Source organism: Tyto alba, unplaced genomic scaffold (genome assembly GCF_018691265.1).
Source record: "Tyto alba isolate M040663 unplaced genomic scaffold, T.alba_DEE_v4.0 Super-Scaffold_44, whole genome shotgun sequence".
Classification (NCBI taxonomy): Eukaryota; Metazoa; Chordata; class Aves; order Strigiformes; family Tytonidae; genus Tyto; species Tyto alba.
In genome coordinates, this window is record NW_024881320.1 from 10,389,894 (window position 1) to 10,407,941 (window position 18,048).

The 18,048-nt window shown below is 47.5% G+C and overlaps 1 protein-coding gene and 1 long non-coding RNA gene across 2 annotated transcripts; one reads left to right on the plus strand and one right to left on the minus strand.

Annotated features, from left to right (window-relative positions):
- Positions 1 to 700: 700 nt before the first annotated feature.
- YDJC (YdjC chitooligosaccharide deacetylase homolog) lies at positions 701 to 17,200 on the plus strand. The gene is made up of 6 exons (XM_042805158.1): positions 701 to 901; positions 1,527 to 1,699; positions 10,298 to 10,457; positions 11,210 to 11,309; positions 12,271 to 12,448; positions 14,606 to 17,200. Exons 2-6 carry the CDS (start codon positions 1,542 to 1,544, stop codon positions 14,928 to 14,930), a joined length of 921 nt encoding a protein of 306 aa, XP_042661092.1. The 5' UTR covers positions 701 to 901; positions 1,527 to 1,541; the 3' UTR covers positions 14,931 to 17,200.
- On the minus strand, positions 2,410 to 13,600 carry LOC116965347. The gene is made up of 3 exons (XR_004409303.2): positions 13,389 to 13,600; positions 11,268 to 11,395; positions 2,410 to 2,530 (listed from the first exon to the last, which is right to left on the minus strand). It is a non-coding gene; the product is annotated as an uncharacterized LOC116965347 (long non-coding RNA).
- Positions 17,201 to 18,048: the final 848 nt, after the last annotated feature.

Sequence of the window (18,048 nt, forward strand, 5' to 3'; positions counted from 1 at the left end):
ACTCTGATAGGACTTCTTCTACAGGTGGAAAACATAGGCTGATAGTATCTCCTACTCAAGATTTCTAAACTACTTCGTGCTTTCACTTTCATTCTGGTTGATCAAGAATAGCTTTTCTGCAGTAAGAAAAAGCAGCAGTTCCATCCCAGGACAAACAAGATTTTACATGCAGCCTGATGGAGAACTGGCTTACATCCAGCACTGAACCTTCCTTAGAAGTTGCCCTTCCTGGGGCTCTCTCCTGTTCTCCCTGCCCTTCCCCAGCCCAGCATCAAGAGCTGCGGGGACTTCCTGACCAGGGTTTACTGACCTGCAGCTCTAAACTCGCACCCGGTTCAGACTGCCAGCAACCCACGGTGGGGGGGGAAAGAGGCACGCAGGTACTACGAAGGTCACGGGTTGAGGGCCTGTATATTCATGGCATTGTTGGGATGGTTAATTTTGCCCTGAAGCAACCAAGGAGCACAAACCGAACGGCTTATCCCACCTGCGGCTACCGGCGCAAGCCTCGTCTGGAGCGGGAGAGCCCCATCCTTGCGCGGCGATAGCCGAGAGCCGCGGCCGCCGAGCCCCCTTCCCCGCCGCCCCGGCCCGCTCCAGCCCCGCCGGCGCCCGGCCCTGACCCGAACCGCCGGGCCGCGCTGCGAGCCGCGGCCGCCAGGGGCCGCCGGCGGGACAGGACGGAGCGGAGCGGAGCGGAGCGGCCGCCCCGGTGCTCGCAGCGCTGCGGAGGCGCCGGGCTCTGCGGCGGGGCAGCCGCTCGCCGCGGGTGAGCTCCCGGCTGGGGCTGCTCGGCAGCACCGGGGGAAAGGGGATGCGTCAGGGGGGGCCGGCATCCCCCCCTCCCCCGGGGCAGCGGCGACAGCCCGCACCTGGCGCGGCCCTGCGTACGGGAGCGGAGGTACGCACCGCCCCGTGGTGGTGGTGGGATGGGGGGCTGGCGGGGCCCCCTCCGCCCCAGCGGGAAGGCAGGGCCTGAACCGCGCCGCCGGAGGCCGCGCCTCTCCGGTTCTCCCCGCGGACACGGCCCGCACCCCGCTGGCCGTGCTGGGGAAGCGGGGATGGCGAGGCGTCGCGGCCGTGGGGCTGCCGCAGGCGCTTCGCACCGATGCCCGCTTCACCGGGCACCGCGGGCGAGGGCGTGCGGCAGGGAGAATTTGAACCCCTGACGCGCCCTCAGGCGATTAAATCAGCCCACGAAGTCCCTGACCCTTTGCACACCCCTCGTCTGCAGCAGTGCAAAGTGCAGGCCGGCCGGCCTTTGCTCCCACAGAGAGCGGCAGGCTGTGGTGCTCGCACTGCAGGAGCAGGCAGGTGTGGTGCGAGCCAGGCGGCTGCATGCAAATCGGGCTACTGTGCGAGCTGCAAGACAGTGGCAGGCTGAGGTGGAGCAGGAGGAGTTTAGTCAGGGGCTGAGTCACGACTGGGTTCGCCCCCGTTGAGCCTGTCTTTTCCTGTTTGCCTGTGATCTGCAGACGGCTGATTCTTCTAATTTTCCCTCCTTGACTTTTTTTTTTTTTTGCTAGGGATGACCTCTAAGGATGCTTCAGGTGAAGCTAATAGTAACTGGAGATGACTTTGGCTATTGTCCTCGGAGAAACCAAGGCATCGTGGACTGTTTCCTGGCTGGTGCGGTATCTAACGTGTCCCTTTTAGTCAACGGAAGTGCTGCAGCAGATGCAGCCAAGCTGGCAAGGAGGTAAGCTACTTTCTTTAGCTCCTCTGTGGACAGCCTCCACAGACTATCCATGGAAAGCCAAGCCTGTAAAATTTAGTATTTTGTAGCCCCAGTATAAACACTGTATCATAGCCCAGACTGGTATAAGAAAACTGGATCCCAAGTATATTTACTAAGACTCCTCATAGTAAAACCAGTGACCTGCCAACCATACCCATAATGGCTCTTTCTCTGGTATTAGCCACTGCACCTTTTTTCTCTCATGATAGAAAGCCACTAACACAATTCATCTACTAGAGTTTGGGTTTGTTGGACCATGCTTCTAAAAGATGCACCATCAGAATGAAAGTCCATGGTATATACCCTGATCAAGCTGCTACCCCTAAAACTGTTGGAGCATAGAAGCACAGATCTTTAAATCTCATTTAATTTGATGCATTTCAGCCAGGCTGAACACAGGGTCAGCCAGGTTCACTGCAGAATTGGGGAATGGTATGATTCTGTGAGGGATAAGTTATAAATCTGGGCAGTGAAAAACTTGGGGTTTTCCATCCCAGAAACCTTTTTAAAAAGAACCTCAATATTTCAATTAATTCTAGGTTTGATAAGTCCGTTTGTAAAAACTGCATGTGTAAAGAGAGGGACAATACTTTGTACCTACCACCTTTACTCCACAAACTTTTCCAAGCTTGCTGGCACAGTTAGCTCACTAGCAAATTAAATGCTGTGTGTCATTCTTAGGGACTAGCCCAGAAAATCCTTTATTAGGAAGTATTACTTCCATTTAGAAGGTAAAACCCAACTAATGCTTCAGCTCCAGTGTGGGCAGGCACTTGGAAGCAGGAGTATGTCCTGAAAGAGAGAGCAGCAGGGTTGAGAAACAATTTAGGAAAGCAGAAAACCAAGAGAGTTGTACTGGTACTACAAGAACTGAAACCTTATGCTTCACAGCTGCTGCAGGGGACAGTTTCATGAGAGTCACGCTGCCCGTGTTCTGGAGCATCTCTCCCCAGTTTGGCTATGATTTTAGGGGTACTTGGAAATTGCTTGTAGCTTTGGTGTTGGGTGGTATAGGAAAGTCAGGGTGTGGTGTTAGTGGCAAACTGTTCTTCTGTTAAAAGGGTTAGAAATTACACACAAACATTGACAGAGGAACTGCCTCTGGGATGATAACGAGAGAGGCAGAAGGACACAACACTCTTGAGGTACCCAAAATCCTGTTAGTAGAAGAAACAAATGAAATGTGAAACATAGAAATAAAGCCACCACTTCTCTCAGAGACACTGTGAAACCCTTTAAGTGCCAGCACTCTGGTAATGATGACAACTACTTTAGCTGTGGTCTTGAGCAGGCTTTTAAATATAGAATCCACCTGGCCTCATTTCCATAGACAGAAAGTAGGCCATGTAATCAGAGGTTTAAAAAGCATCTTTGAATCCAGGTCATGACACTTGTGCTCACAGCTGATAGGGGCATGAAAAGCCAGGTTGGAGGGCAGGTGATAGCAGAAGCTGCAACCTGCTGCTACAATTTAATTTTTTGGGGGGGAGGTAGCTTTGAATTGTAAATGTGAATTAAGTAGATTTATATCTGTTTCTGAGAATATAAGCAAGGTGACTTTGGGAACGTGTGTCAGTACTGAAGATCAACAGACCAGGTTCTGCAATTCCTCATTGGTGTAACTCTCTGCAGCTGTATTCTGCCCTACCCAAGCATGGGGAAGGCATCTGTAGGTTTGCGGCAGAAGGTTGGTCATGTTCTAATGCAAGCCCTGCTTCAGGTGCTGCTAGTACACGTGCACTTAATTGGCACCTGTGCATGTAAACAAATTCTTGTGTTACCCCTAAGATATCCGTTCCTCTATTGCAAAGGTTCATCCAAACTCTTTAAGACACAGATAGGTCAGACTTACCAGAAATGTCACTGAATCCTCCTCGTCTTGTGGTGCAAAAACAAGAAAGAGCCCCTGTTGCTTGACTGCCTTGCCACTCTTATTCCCTCTTCCCTCCTGCTTGGTGTTGTCTCCCATCCCACTGTGAATATTGAGGCTTCGCGACACTTTGTGTTTTATGGGATGAACCACTGCTCTGTTTTTTCTCCCCATGTTTGTCTTACCCCACAGACACCCCGCTACCACTAAGCAAGTACCATATATATACAATAGATCTATACACGTGTGCATATATGCTTAGCTCCATAGCAGGCGTTTCAGCCTTGACCAGTGGTGTGAACAGGGAGACTGGATCTATCACCAGCTGAGAGAAGACGCTTGAAGCAAGTAGCTTGTTCTTTCGCATGGTGTATTCCAAGTGTTGTGGTATTTGGTCTTTTGAACACGTAGTGCCAGGATTGTCAGAGTGCTGGACTGTTTCTATGGCTTGTGGAGATTATCTGGGTGGTTCTTAATTAACTGTCTGACATTGTTTGCTTGTCACTGCAGGTCTTGAGCTCTCTCTTCACCTGGTTTTCAGTTAATTGGACACAGGCAAAGCTAATTAGTAACAAGACAACTTTTCTTGCAGGATAGTCCTTCTTAAGCACCTTATGCTGCCCTGCAATGTTAGGACTCAGCATCCTTCAGAAAGGAACACAGGTCCTCTGGAATTTCATTCTTCCCTTCATTTTCACGATAATTCTGCAGGCTTCTGGGTATACCATCTGTTGTCCTGTGTTTTGATTAGAAGCCTTGGCAGAAATACAGTGGTAGTCAGCAGATCTTTGTATTAGCTCTAACACAAACTAATTGCAAAACAGCAGAACCAAGCAGTAAATAATATACCTTCCTTAACATCTAGGTTCTGAATCTTGGGCTTTTCTCATTCAGTGTCACAACTGGTCTAAAAGAAGGGACTCACTCACTTCAGGCAAAAGAGAAGTTTCAGCAGAGGCCCGATTGATCACCAAATGACAAACCTGTTGATGCCAACTGCTAGAGCAGTACATAACCAGAGCAGCAGGCAGGAGAACAGACTTCCATTGTGGGTTTTTTTTTGGTTTTTTTTTTTTTTTTTTCGGTAACTGAAAACTTTTCTCTTTATGGGGCATAGACTCACTGCAACTGCCTGGTTATCCATATAATCTCAATTTTCTACTCATCAAGCCCCATCTTCAAGTCAGCCAGTCTTCCTGGTGATTATTCCAGGGACTTTCCCAGAGATTGGAAGGGTTATTTTGCTACCTGAAATTAACAGGTCCCTTAATTTTTCTGTAGTAATATAGAGATAGCAGAAATAAAGAGAGCTGAGATTGTTTGCTGCCATGTTTTCCCCTTTGTCAACCAGCTCAGTTGTGACTATTGGGACCCTTTTCCAGATTATTATACCCATATATATGATATATATATATATGCTTATATCCATATATATGATGAAGAATGATACATTTTAGAACACAATGTCAGTCTTCATGAGTTTTTTGCAGTTTAAATGTTGCACATCAGCTACACAAAAGCTGAAGCCCCCACAACATCTGGGTACATTTAACAGAAGAATCTAACAAAACCACATTTAATTGCTGTCTATGTTTTCACTTCCTTTCCCATCAACACTAATTGCAAAATGTGTGTATAAATTGTGACTTAATTCTGACCCTCCCAGTCAACATCTGACTAATCTAGAAGTCTCTCATGCTTTCTCATCACCCTTTTATCTGACTGTTAATCACATAGCAGACAATTCCACTGCTGAACTGTTCTTGGATTAGGGGTGGGGCCCAATCTGAGGCTTTAAACTAGAATCCTAGAATTTTACTGACAGCAGCACTTTTTGTTGATGTAAGGTCAGGGACACAGGAGCTTCAGTTGATACAAAGATGTAATTAAAGAGAAAGTCACATCCCTAAGCTATGTTACAGTACCAGTTCTTAACACTGCGGGGGCTTTGGAGTGTTTCTTCCAGCAGAAATAAGTCCTTAGCAGTAATGGAGCAAGACAAGATGGTATTTGATGAAAGACAGTTAGATCTTACAGTTTGCTGAAGGGTAAAAAGAGGGGGTAGGAAGTATGCAAATGCCAACATGGAGAAACTAAGAGGTGTACTTTTTCGCACAAAGCACAGCCTTGCTTTCTCTCACTCCAGACACTTGGATGTTTACTGAAGCAGGATCTCTAGATACAGATATTTACATGAAGCTCTTAATTGTGTCACACTTGGGCTGAAACCTGGTGAGCCAGTAATTTCCTGGATAAAGATACAAACAGGATGTTGAAGGTGGGATCTGTTTAACCATTAAGGCAAAGGGTAAGTGCCGTGCTTATGCCAGAGCATACAGCCTTCAGCAAGACAGTTGGGACTGTGCTCAGGAAATCACATAATTCCCACTGCATCTGCTCCCAGGAATGCAGGGACTGCACAGAGGCTGTGCCATGGCCAGGCAGGACCCAGGGCACTCATCCCCCAAGCTCAGAAATGTGTAAAACTGGTGAGCACTTTAAGGAGTGACTCAGTATAGTTACAGTCTCCACGGACCCTTTACTGCTAAGGATATGAATGAACAGGGATTTCAACTGCACAAAAGCCCATTGCCTCAGCAGAGACATTTGTTCAGAGCACTCATGTGGCAAAAGAAGCAACTACTTGAAAAGGAAGCAGTTTAGCTGATTGTATTTCTTCTCTCTATTTGATAACTGGGCTGGGCTTGCTGACTCAGAGATGTTTCCAGACTGAATTCCTTGTTGACCCTTGTAGCATTTATTGTAAGGGTATCTCTTCCCCACCCCCTCTACAGGGGATGCTGAGCAGAGAACCACAGAACCAGGCTGGCTTTAACAGCCAACTTTCTCTCAGTGGAAACAGCTCACTAATGGACTAATTTTAGTGGCTTCAGAAGCTACTGGCCTGAACCCCTTAGCAAGCTCACAGACAGCCCAGTCTCATGCTCCTTATGCTATAGGAGCACACATTTGTAGACACTGTTCTTTGGTTTTATCAGGAGTGAACTGAACCCTTGTGCTAAATCCTGCTTCAAGTCTATGTATTCTCCAGGGCAGTGGGACAGAGTTGCACCTAGACCTGGGCCTCTCCAAACAGGTTGTGGAAGGGTCATTGCTGCTTAAAACAACCACCAAAATGAGTTTAGAGACACCAAGCAGATTCCTGGCATCATTTGTTTTGGCAACAGTAGCTGTTACTGCAGTGCTTTTGTTGCAGAAACTAAACTGTTGCTTGAAGATTAATGCCAATCCTTTTATTCTGGATTTTAGGTGGAACGATTAGCAGTTAGACTTGACTGGCAATGACCAGCAGGGCTCACCCTGTCCCATCTATAAAGGACTTAAGCAGAGGAGCGGGTGTGAAGCCAAACCCACAACAGCTGAGCTCTGTTCCCAGTGTGGCATCACATGGTATATAAGCTGCTTGAGCTGCTGGTCTCTGCATCCATATTTCAGCCAGTAAAATAGCAGATGCTTTACAGTTTTTTAAAAGATGTGGGCAATGATAAACTATGTGCAGCAGAAACAGTCATCTGCCCTCTGAAAAAAGGGCCCTTCCATGATATTCCCATAACTTGACTTTTCTCCCTGCCTTTTTTACAATACAGCATGTCTTGGCATTGCTCTTTGGTTGCAGAAGCTACTTTTCAGTGGTGAGAGGCACTCAGGATTACCAGTTAGTCCACTGTGTGTGGTAGCCAGTGGGAAAGCCTGTTCGTTCAGTCTTAAAGTCGAAGCCTCTGGTCAGGACAGAGCGTGACTAGAGCTCTGTCTTCCAGGGTACAGCCCAGCTAATTACTGTAATGCTTTAAGTTTTGCTCATGATTTCATCTCATTGCACTTAGGACTTCAGATAGTCCTGACACAGCATGAGTGTTAGGAATGAATGTGGGGCAGCAGCACACTTGGTGCTGAATAGGGGCATCATCTGGCTCATTGCATCCAGAGGAAACACATATTTAGGTACAGGAAAATGTTAGCTAGCAGCTGAACCTTGCTGTTCTTGCTGCATGGTCCTCCTTCCTATATCCTTACATCTTTCCCAGCATGCCTCCTTCTGTGCATCTCCCACAGATGAATGTTTCTGAACAAGTTTCTCATGTGCTGCGTTTTGAGTTTTTGTTTCAGTCCCTGTATGCCAGAGCTGTTAAACACTATCAGTTCCTCTTTAGATGCCTCAGCATGGACAGTCTGTCAAACCAGCCAGGACTAACTCTTAGAGAAAACTATTAAGGTATTCAGCTGGTGTTAGCCAAAGCTCTGAAACATGCTCTAAAGTTACAGCCAGAGTGTCCCCTTACAGCAAGAACAAGGCCGGCTCTCTCTGCACTTCCACATTCTGCACATTCCCCAGCTCTGGGGCTGGCTTCAGCTCAGGCTGAGGAGCAGCTCTAATGTTACGCAGTGCAGCGCTTGGCTCCTTGGTGTCCCACACCTGTTGGAGGGGCTTGCCTTTTCCTGGAAATAGCCTCCCTCACAGCATTTGAGGCATTGCACAAGTGGAGGTAGTTCATTTGATGCTCCTGGGAGACAACACTGAGAGGTTCAGCTGTTCATTTCTTGCCCTCCCACAACACATGAGAAGGAGAGTGCTCAACAAAAAAAGCCTCCCATCTGCTGATTCATGGTAACACATGAATTCTTTTTCTTGCAGAAGGCAGTGGCTGTGGTACAAATAATGCTATCAGCTGATTCAGTCAGACCTTCCCAGAGACATGATAAAGAATCTGGGATGGGCTTCTAAAAAAAAACAAAACAAAACCACACACTCCCCCCTCTGCTCTGCCTTTCCGCTCATGCATGGCACACAGCAGGTCACTGGATGGAGGGGAAGCCCTCCTGCCACAGCATCCCTTCTCCCCTGTACTGCCTCCTGCCCTGCCATCAGCTGCCTGCTTAAGGGCCCCCACTCCCAATGATGGCATCTTCCAGTTATTGTGTTAGCAAGGAGTTAGTGTGCACATCATGTGCTCAGCCCCCATGTATGAAACCCAGATGAACATTTATTCACCAATTATACAATCAGGCCCTGCTGCAGAGAAATCACCAGATCAGAAAAGCCAGAGATAACCTTTCTCTCCACAAGCTGTTTTGCTCCATTAAGCAAACGTTCAAGCTCCCTAATCTTACACGTTGGACTGGAAAGACATGGACTCCTTTTGTTTCACTGAGCTGTCCATAGAACTTGACTCATAACATTTATGTCTCTGAGAAGGAGCAGTACCTAGCAACACACTACACCATTGGCCTGGAGCACGAGACATGGATGAACCAGGAAAAAAGACTTTAAATCCTGCAAGGGCCAAAGCCTTAGGACCTGAAGGAGCTCAGTGACTCTGACTTGGTCCAATCTACCCATGACCCCTCTGTCTCCAGTAACTTGGTGCTTCACTAGTCAGCTTCAGGGCAGCAGACAGAAGGGGAAGATCTGTTTTTTTGCACACTTTACCTAAATGAAGATTGCTTTTGTTTTCCTCTCTGTGGTAAGGGGCCTGTAACAGGGACAGACCACGCCCAGGTTTAGCAGCTCCATGCAGAAGTTCGAGGAAGGATTTAAAGTATCACAGACTTGTTGCCTTGAAATTAACTCTTCACCATGACTCGGACTGGGCAACATAGAAGGAACATTTCACTGCTGTCATTTACTTACTGAGTCAGCCAGAGGCCAGGGGTTGTCTTGGAAAAAGTTTAATTCTGGACACTGATTCTGAGGATTTCCAGAAGTGCTAATGGAACTCAGCACAAATCTGAGCACTCACAGGTCCTGTTTTTATTGTAGGGGAATCCACAGCATAGACCAAGCAGGAAACACCAGCACTCTGCAAAGCCTTGTGGCTGAGAGGAGCTCTGCAGATACACTAGCTCCATAGTTGTTTTTGTTTTGTTTTGTTTTTTAAATTATTATTATTAATGTTGCAGAGTGCAACTAGTTAATAAACTGTACCCTTGTGATTCCTCAGCAAGGTTCTACACTTCCACTGCTGCCCTCCCTCCAGTAATCCTTTGTGCCCGAGAGATGCTACTTTGTACAGCTTATCCTTGTCACTCCATGAGGGATCATATGCACCAGTAGACAGAAACTTGGCCACTGCAGGCAATTTCAGCTGCAGCCAGGAAACCCTTAAACTCAGACAGTATTTACACTTGTAGCCTATGCTGTTGCCATAACAGCTGCCTTGGGTGCTGTTTATATATGGATTCTACTTAAGGGCAACTTTAGAATTTAAGTAAAACTCACATGTCTCATAAATGTAGCATCTTTAATAGTTTGAACAACTCAAGGAATACCTAGCAAGGGCTAATGAAGTGCTTTACAATAAGGTTGCAAGGTCCAGATTTTTCTGTTAGTTGTTAGTGACTGCAGGGCAGTTGCTAGTAGCATGCAGTTATAGCATTTAGCCTGAGATACCTCGTGGCTGCTCTCTCCACGTGAGTCAGGGTGGGACCAGGGTTGGGGGAATCTCACAGACTGGCCCTTGGCAGACTGCACAGGGTTGTTACCTGGAGATATTCTGCTCTGTTTAGTGTTCTACTTTCCTTTCTAGAAGAGCAGAGATATGAAGATGTACTCCAGTGAGTAGACCACCACTTTTTAGCTCAGTCTAGATTTTTCACTGAAATGTCCCCCTTTGGCCACAGTAAGGAAGGTAGAAGTGCAAAGCTTAACAGGGATTTCATTCCTGTTACAGATACAACATCCCAATAGGCCTGCATGCCAACCTCTCCGAGGGCTCTCCTGTATGTGAGGTGCTCAAAACAAACTCTACTCTGCTCAACCAAGATGGATTCTTCCATGGGAAAATGGGATTCAGAACAGCTCTATCAAAAGGTCTCCTGAATATGTCAGAGGTAGGAGAAAGCCCCATACAGCCATGAAACTTGCTTTCCTGATATGGATCAGCCTGCACATACGCCAGCGTGTAACAGCTGAAGATCTTTCCCAGGTCCCAGCTGTGAGTAAGCTTAGAGATGAATCTTTACTGTGTTGCTTGGGCAGCTGGAACCGGCTTTCTGGGTCCTGGGCCTAATTCTGCTGAAGGTTCTGCTGTCTTTGGGAACTCATTCCTCCCTGCTTCAGTGCCTGCATAGACTAACGTCCTGTTAACTACTATCTGAGGGGGCAGAAGAGTTATTGGAACAGATATTTACAAAGAACCTAGAGATCAGCAAAGGGAAAATGCTAGAGAAGTATTAAGTAGGCAGTGGGCTTTTCATCAGCTTGTGAGAGGCTTTTGTTCTCTAGGGAGACTGGTTTTGCCTCATGAGCAAGGATCAATGTGTTCAGGTGATCAAAACTGCCCATGGAATATGAGCACCCATTTCCCCATTCATTTTAAAGGGAAATGGGTATTCAAATGTCCTCTGTATTTCAGAAAATTCCAGTATCGGCACCATCCACATAACCAGTACCGTAAAGAGACCCACACCTAGGGGACGCTCTGGGCAACCCAGCAGCACTGCGTGTCCACTCACACCACAGCACTTTGTGCCTCCCAGGGGCAGGTCCCCAGCACTGGCCAGCGAGGCCTCTGGCAGCCCCCTGTGCTCTCCTGATCTCAGCCTGCTGACAGGTCTTGCTCTGACCCTTCTCTGCTGTGCAGGTGAAGCAGGAGCTAAAGGCCCAGGTGGAGCTGTTCCATGAGCTGACAGGTCACCTACCTCCTCACATGGATGGGCACCAGCACATCCACGTCCTGCCAGGTAAGAAGGGAGTCCTCTTCTTCCCGGTGCTGAGCAGGTGAGACTCGGAGAGAGAGATCAGAGGGGACTCGCCTTGCCATGGCTCCCTGTTTGGGCAATAAACCTCACCGTAAGCTACTTGATCTGCAATTGCAGTTTGAATGTTCCCCCCTGGGCCCTGGTGAGACAGTTCTGCTCGGGCCCAAAGTGGCTGCTTGGTGACCTGGGTCTTCCTGTAGCAGTGCAAGGGGATTAACTGCACAAATAGTCCAGGCTACTCCTTTTCCTCCCAATGACTCCTTTCACCTCATCATCCTAATGCCATGCTCCTGCCCACACTGAAGGAGGCAGACCAGGGCCAGCAGCAGACTGGCCATTTTAATCTGGAATGCTGGAGTTTGCAAAAGCTGGTAGCTCTTTCAGGTGCTACAAGAACACCATCCTGCCAGTTGTGTTTCCATACCAATCTCTGCAAGTCTCAGCATGCTTTACAGAGATGAGTATGCATCTCTTGTCCCTGTTTTGTGAATAAGGTAATTGTGGTACAAGGATGGAAAAGTGAGAAAAACCAATCCAGACTTCCCCACTGCAGCACTCAGCTGCCTCCAGATGACATTGCCCTTGGCAACTTTCCCTCAAAAATCTGGCTGTGCAGGGACTTGATGAAGAACTTGTTCCTGACTCTGCAGTCAGGTCTGGCGCACTCTAGGACCAGAGTCACTAACTTAGAAGGGGCTGCTGGACTAAATGCTCAGTGCTGAAGGGAAGGCAAGGCACCTATAGCAGATGTTGAGGGAGTAATACTTCCAGTACAGAAGGGGACTCCCATCCAAATAAAGAAAATCATTTCGGCAGGAGATAAACCAAATGGGACTATATTTTCTTAAACATGGAAAGGAAGGATCTCTGTGCTAACGGCTCACAGAGGACATGACGAGCTGGTTACCCAACTCCTGACTAGTGTCTTTGTTTTTACTTGCAGAGGTCAGGCACGTATTTGCAGAGGTGTTAGAGGAATATGGGATTAAGTACACACGTGTCCCAATAGAGCCAGGCCTTCATAACTGTGACTGGATTCCACCATCCCTGATGGACTTTTATCAGGGAGTAGAAGAAGATTCTTTTAACACAGTCGATGTGTTTACAAGGCATGGAATAAGGTAAGACAGGCATTACTCATCCTTCTTGTAGTAAAGCTTTTAAGATTTTATCAGTTCCCGATAGCATCTTTCAGAATGAAACACCACCTTTCTCTTTCCACTTTGGGGCTTACAAGGAGGTTCAGAAGGAGTACAAAAGTGCTGGGGGCACTAGGGCTTAGAAGGAATTTTGTTTGAAGAGATGACTCACTTCTCACCTGAAAGAGATTGTTCTTTTCAGGGCATGTTTCTCAGCCTTTCTAGTGAAGCTGTGTTAGCCTGGCAGCTGGGACAGCAGGAAGCTGAAGTGCTGTATCAACACAGGAATTTTAAAAGTATGATCTAGGGAAAGTTTTTAAGAAATAACTTTTAATCTCCCTGAAGAGTGGAGAAAGGGTGTTAAGTAGCGGGAAAGAGATGAATTAGAAACAAATGTTTGTTGTCAAGGGGAGGCAAGCAGCTCAGGGAGCTTGCAGTGCCACAGCAGGTAATCACTGCTCTAAGCAAAGTCTTGCCAGTGCCCTGCATCTCAGGGGCCAGACCCCAAAAGCTCAGCACTCCCCCCAATAACATACTTTTCCTAAAAGCTTAGACAGTGTTTCATTAATTAAAGACATTTGAGACCCTTGCAGTCACCTGTCCTTTGGGGCAGATTTCACTACTTCCTAATTCTACCGAAAAAGTTATTTTCCTGGATTTTTTGGGGTTGTTCGTTGTTCTGCGCAGTAGCAGCAGGCAAGCATTTTCACCGTGCGCTTTCCTGCCCGAGCACACGGGCTGTGCTCAAACGGCCCGTGTCTGAGCCAGAGACGGGCACAGCCGCTCGCCGAGCGGTTCAGCAGGAGAGAGGACCCCTCCCCGCGGGGCTGTCACGGCGGGGCCGTGCGGGAGAGTTGGTGGAAGCCCCGCACGCTCCGGGGCTCCCCGCGGTAGCAGAGGGGCGGGGGGGGGGTCGAGCTACCTCCGAGAAGCCGCCGTCGCTCCGGTGCTCCGCCGCTCCGGGGGCGCAGGGAGGAACTGGCGGCACCGCCCCCGGGACCTGCGCGGTTCCACCCGCCGCCGCTCCGCCTCCTCTGCCGGCGTCGAGGGGCGAGGAGGGGCAGACTCTTACAAAAGAAACGTAACACGAGGAAACCCAGGAAAATGAGAAGAGTGTGGTCAGCTGGAGTCATAGGGAACCCAATTCTGCAGCTCAGTTTCAGCATCTGTGCAGAGAGGAACCCCACTGAGCCCCGGAGTTACTTTATGACACTAGAGAGCACAAGACTGCTTACCGCATAGCAACGAGGCAAGTTTAGGCAGTTTACAGTTAAAAAAAGTTAAAAAAAGTTAAAGCTTTTCCTTCTAAGTCCTGAAAACTCTTCTGAAGAAGAGCTGAGTGTTCAGCTGGGCTCTTCCTTATCATGCAAGTGAAGACTCCAGCCTTGGTTTCTTCCAAAAACTTTCTCATTCTGCCCTCGCGCACACTTGCACAGCCCTCCTGCACTAGGACTGAGGTTTGTAGCCAGACTTGAACAAAGGATTGTGTTGAAGCTACACAGGAAACACCCTCTAGCCGGTGTCCTCTTCAGTGTGATGTCTTTAATAGTAACATTGGGTCCAGTGTTTTGGCTTTGTTATGGCTCTGATACATTCTAGCACAATGCTTTGTTAGCAAGGTGTTTCCATTTTATTGCAGTCACTTTTCTCATTTCCATGTAGCGGAGGGCTATTGTATAGAGATATTTATTCAGGTTTTAATTAGCCTAGCAATGGTATGTTATTTTGGTAGCATGGCATTTCTCAGTTTAGCTCTGCTCTTCCCTCTTGTGCCAACCAAACGCACATGTGAACTCACAGGTGCCCAACAGTCCTTGGGCTGTGACACAGTACACGTAAACACAGTAATAGCAGCAGTGCTGGTACTGGGGCTGTGCTGGGACTTCTCTCAGACTGAAGGTCTGCTGCTTCAAATTGTATCCTGGTTTCAGTTAGGAAAGAAAAAGCATTGGCAGTTTGTAGTTCTGGTTTTACTTTTGTTTATAGTCAAAAATTTTACACACACCACCCCCCCACTCCCCCTCGCCTTTTCTATCTTAAGTTTTAGGTAAATTTTGATTCCTAATCCACTGGACATAACACACTCTTTTTCACCTACCTCATTAGCATTAATACCAGTGTTCCCTCCCCTGGCTACAGGTGGCCAGACATTTACATAGGTTTGAGCACCATGGGCAAGAACATGTCCGTCAGTAACATCGGGAGTGCCATCGACACCGCCATCCTGCAGCTCACCTCCCGGGCGCCCGCGCAGCCGACGCCGCAGAGCAGGACAGTGACGATTGAGCTGATGGTGCACCCGGGGTACCCCAGTGTCCCGCCCGTCGGTGGCTGTGGGGAAGGACCAGATGATTTCTCACAGTCCTGGGAGCGCCTCCATGAACTCCAGACATTAATTAAGCCAGAGCTGCAGAGCCATTACAAAACCAGGAACATTCAGCTTTGTTCATTCAAAGATCTTTAAGTAAATAAGCATACGTACATACATTTATTCCCACTCTGAAGACAGGCAGTTGCTAATGTCCGGAAGCCAGACCACTGTTATCAGTGCAGTTACCTCCTGGTACAGCTGACAGGAGCTGGGAACAGCCTGGGAACAGCATCAGGATGTTCATGGAAGAGCAACACGCTGGGAGCAGCTACAGGCAGTGCCCCGACTGGCGGTTTTTAGGCCACAGCATCTGCTCTGAATGCACCAAACCTCTTCCACATCACCCCCTCGGACACCATTCCAGCGCAGTGCGGCAGCCAAGGGCCAGCTCTCCTCCCAGGGCTCAGTTCCTGCCCAGGCAATGGTGAGCAGCACCAAGACACGCTTTGCTGTGAGGCCAGGGAGCACATGGCACCCCGAGGGTTCTGATCATTTCTCTTTTTGGACTTGCCCGCAAAGAATGAAAGGTGTTGGGGAGCAAGGGCTGCTTTGGAGCAACGGCTCGGTGTAGGCTGCCCACAGGCCTCGGAACCTTCAGCATCTGGTTTTCTTAAAGCACTCTGGCGTGGTGCCTTCCCCTCTGCCCGTACCAGCTCATCAGTGTTGGGGGCACTGGGGCACGTTACCCTCACAGCGTCTCTCTGCTCAGAGCAGTCGCGGCGCAGGTTGAGTGTGGTGGTGTTGCTGCCATACGCCACCTCCAGCCTCAGCCAGCGGCGAGCACGGCTCTTCCCAGTTACGTTGCCTCTTGGCATTGAGGCAGGATAGGAAAGTAACATCAGCCACAGCCCTTTCAGAGAGGCTTTTCTTTTTTTTTTTGGATGACTTTGCAAGAACAGCAACTGTTGACCCATCTGCTATTTCAGTAACTGCTGCATATGAGAGCTCACCAGCAACTGTTCCTGCGCTGCCCACTGCCTCTCATGAAAAACGTGTGGGAAGGCTGCGTACCAACTCTGAGCAAATCTTCGAGTGGAAAAGGTCCTTGTAGTTGTCCATTCTTGTTGTTGTCGTCAAATCATTCAAACTTCAGCAAGCCCTAATAATACTGATACATTTAACTGTGTTCTTAACTGTAGTCCTATCACTCACACGTAACTTTCACATGGGAAAATTATTTTTGATTTGTACAGAAAATTAGCATAAACAGTGCTCTATTTAGCATAATAATTTTTGGTTAATCATTTTTTTAAACATTTCAATACGATCATCATTTTTTTAAGTGAAAAATAAACTCAGGCCTTTTTCTACTGTAATGCTTCAGGAAGCTTTTGGTTTTAGTGGCAGCTGGAGAGCAAACGGAACGCACTCCCCTGCCTGCTCCAGTCGCGGGGTGCTGGAAGGTGCCTCTTTCTGTCGTCTGTGGGACCCGTCAGACCTTCCCTGTAAAACATCTGAGGAAGTTTTTGTTCTGTACAAATATGAAAACCAACATCAAGGATGCTTTAGAAAATATTTTTCCAGGTTCCTTCCTAAGTTATTGTCGTGAAATTAATTTGATATATGACAAGTTTGTTTCTAACAAACCCCACCCACCGTACCCTGGAAGTGCTGCCCACCCGGCCGGGAGCAGCAGGTACCGTCCCGGCCCGCGCGGTTTCTGGGGCCGGTCCCCTCGGGCTCTGCTGGCGAAGTTCCCGCTGTGTGATAACAGAGAATAAAAACCCCCGAGGTGCCAGACCTGCAGGAAGCAGCTGCAGCTCCAGAGCACAGACCCGTGAGTGCCATCTAGTGACCGATGATATTTTATTTACATCAGGGTTAAGCCTGACAGCAACACTGGTTACTTAATACCAGAGCTCAGCTTTTTATGTAATGTGACCGTATTTTGATGGATTTTTTTACCCTTATTTTTAACGTTTAAATTGCTCCATGTTCGAATCGATGAATTTGCTCTGATCACAACCATCAGGACGTTACGCACTTGCTGACTGTTGTATGTATTTTCTGCCAGCCGAACACTGAAAACACGAGTTAGTTCTGTATTGCAAACAAAAAGATATATTTTGCAAATTTTATATTTCAAAATGAACAGCATTAAACTCCAAATTTTATTTTAAATGCAAGGGAGTTTTAAGTGGAGAAATTAATAACTGCTAAAGGCTTCTAAATAGGGAACCTTTGAATTGCATAAAACAGGGAGCTAAGAAAGGAAGGTTGTCAGTGGTTCTATCAAAAGCTTTAAAGAAAACACTGAGTTCAAATTAAAACCCCATTCAGACCACTACCTACAAATGTCATTGTGCCGGGATACTGAAGAAGTCTAAACCCCAAGCCTCTCTGAAAATAAAACCATGCCACAACACCTTTGAGAGCAATTTTTATTAGGGTAGCAGAATGGAATTGCAGAAAGCCTATACCAGTACTCCTGGGTGTGGTTTCACCGGTACGTTGGTTTTATTTTGGATATTAAACTGCACGTTTAGAATTCAGCATGGCTTAGGGAACCAGAGAGAACAAGAGCTTGATTTCCTGAGTTAACATAGGACTTTGCACTTTTGATTTTCTTCTCCTCAGACTTCAGCCATACAGTACAGTATTTGATCTGTCTTTTTTTCAGAGGGCTGCCTACGAACAAAAGCCATCACTTAGGTTACACATCTCGTAGTTTAGAAATTGAACTATGAGGAACACACCAAGAGAACTGATAGCATTATCTGTCTTCTATGTGACCTTTGCAGATGCAATCGAACGGCTGGTACAGCGCTGCTGTAGGCCTGTACGATTTGACTGGAGTTCCTTGAATTGCACAGCCCTTCCTGCTCCCTCTCAACAGCGTCCAAGTCACACCGATTTGGAAAAACGCAGTCTTTGACCTGAGAGGCTTACAACCAGAAAGTATACTATTTAGTAGTAACGAGGGCAGCAAGCTAGTGCTACAGTTTTGTTTTAAATAAAATTTAGATAATGGCAAGCTTCCACGCCAACAGACATGATCAAAAGGTACAGTGACTCATGTGATGCAGAACTTACACACTTCAGTTTGACAGATAATTTGGCATTATTTTATTATGAATCCAAGTGAGCGTGAATGAAACAAAATCAGTACCAACTTTCTGCAAATGAAGACACAAAGATGTGAAAATTTGGTAATAGACAGTGCTCTCACAAGCCTGAAAACACTTAGGAAATGCAAGTTTCCGTAAATAAG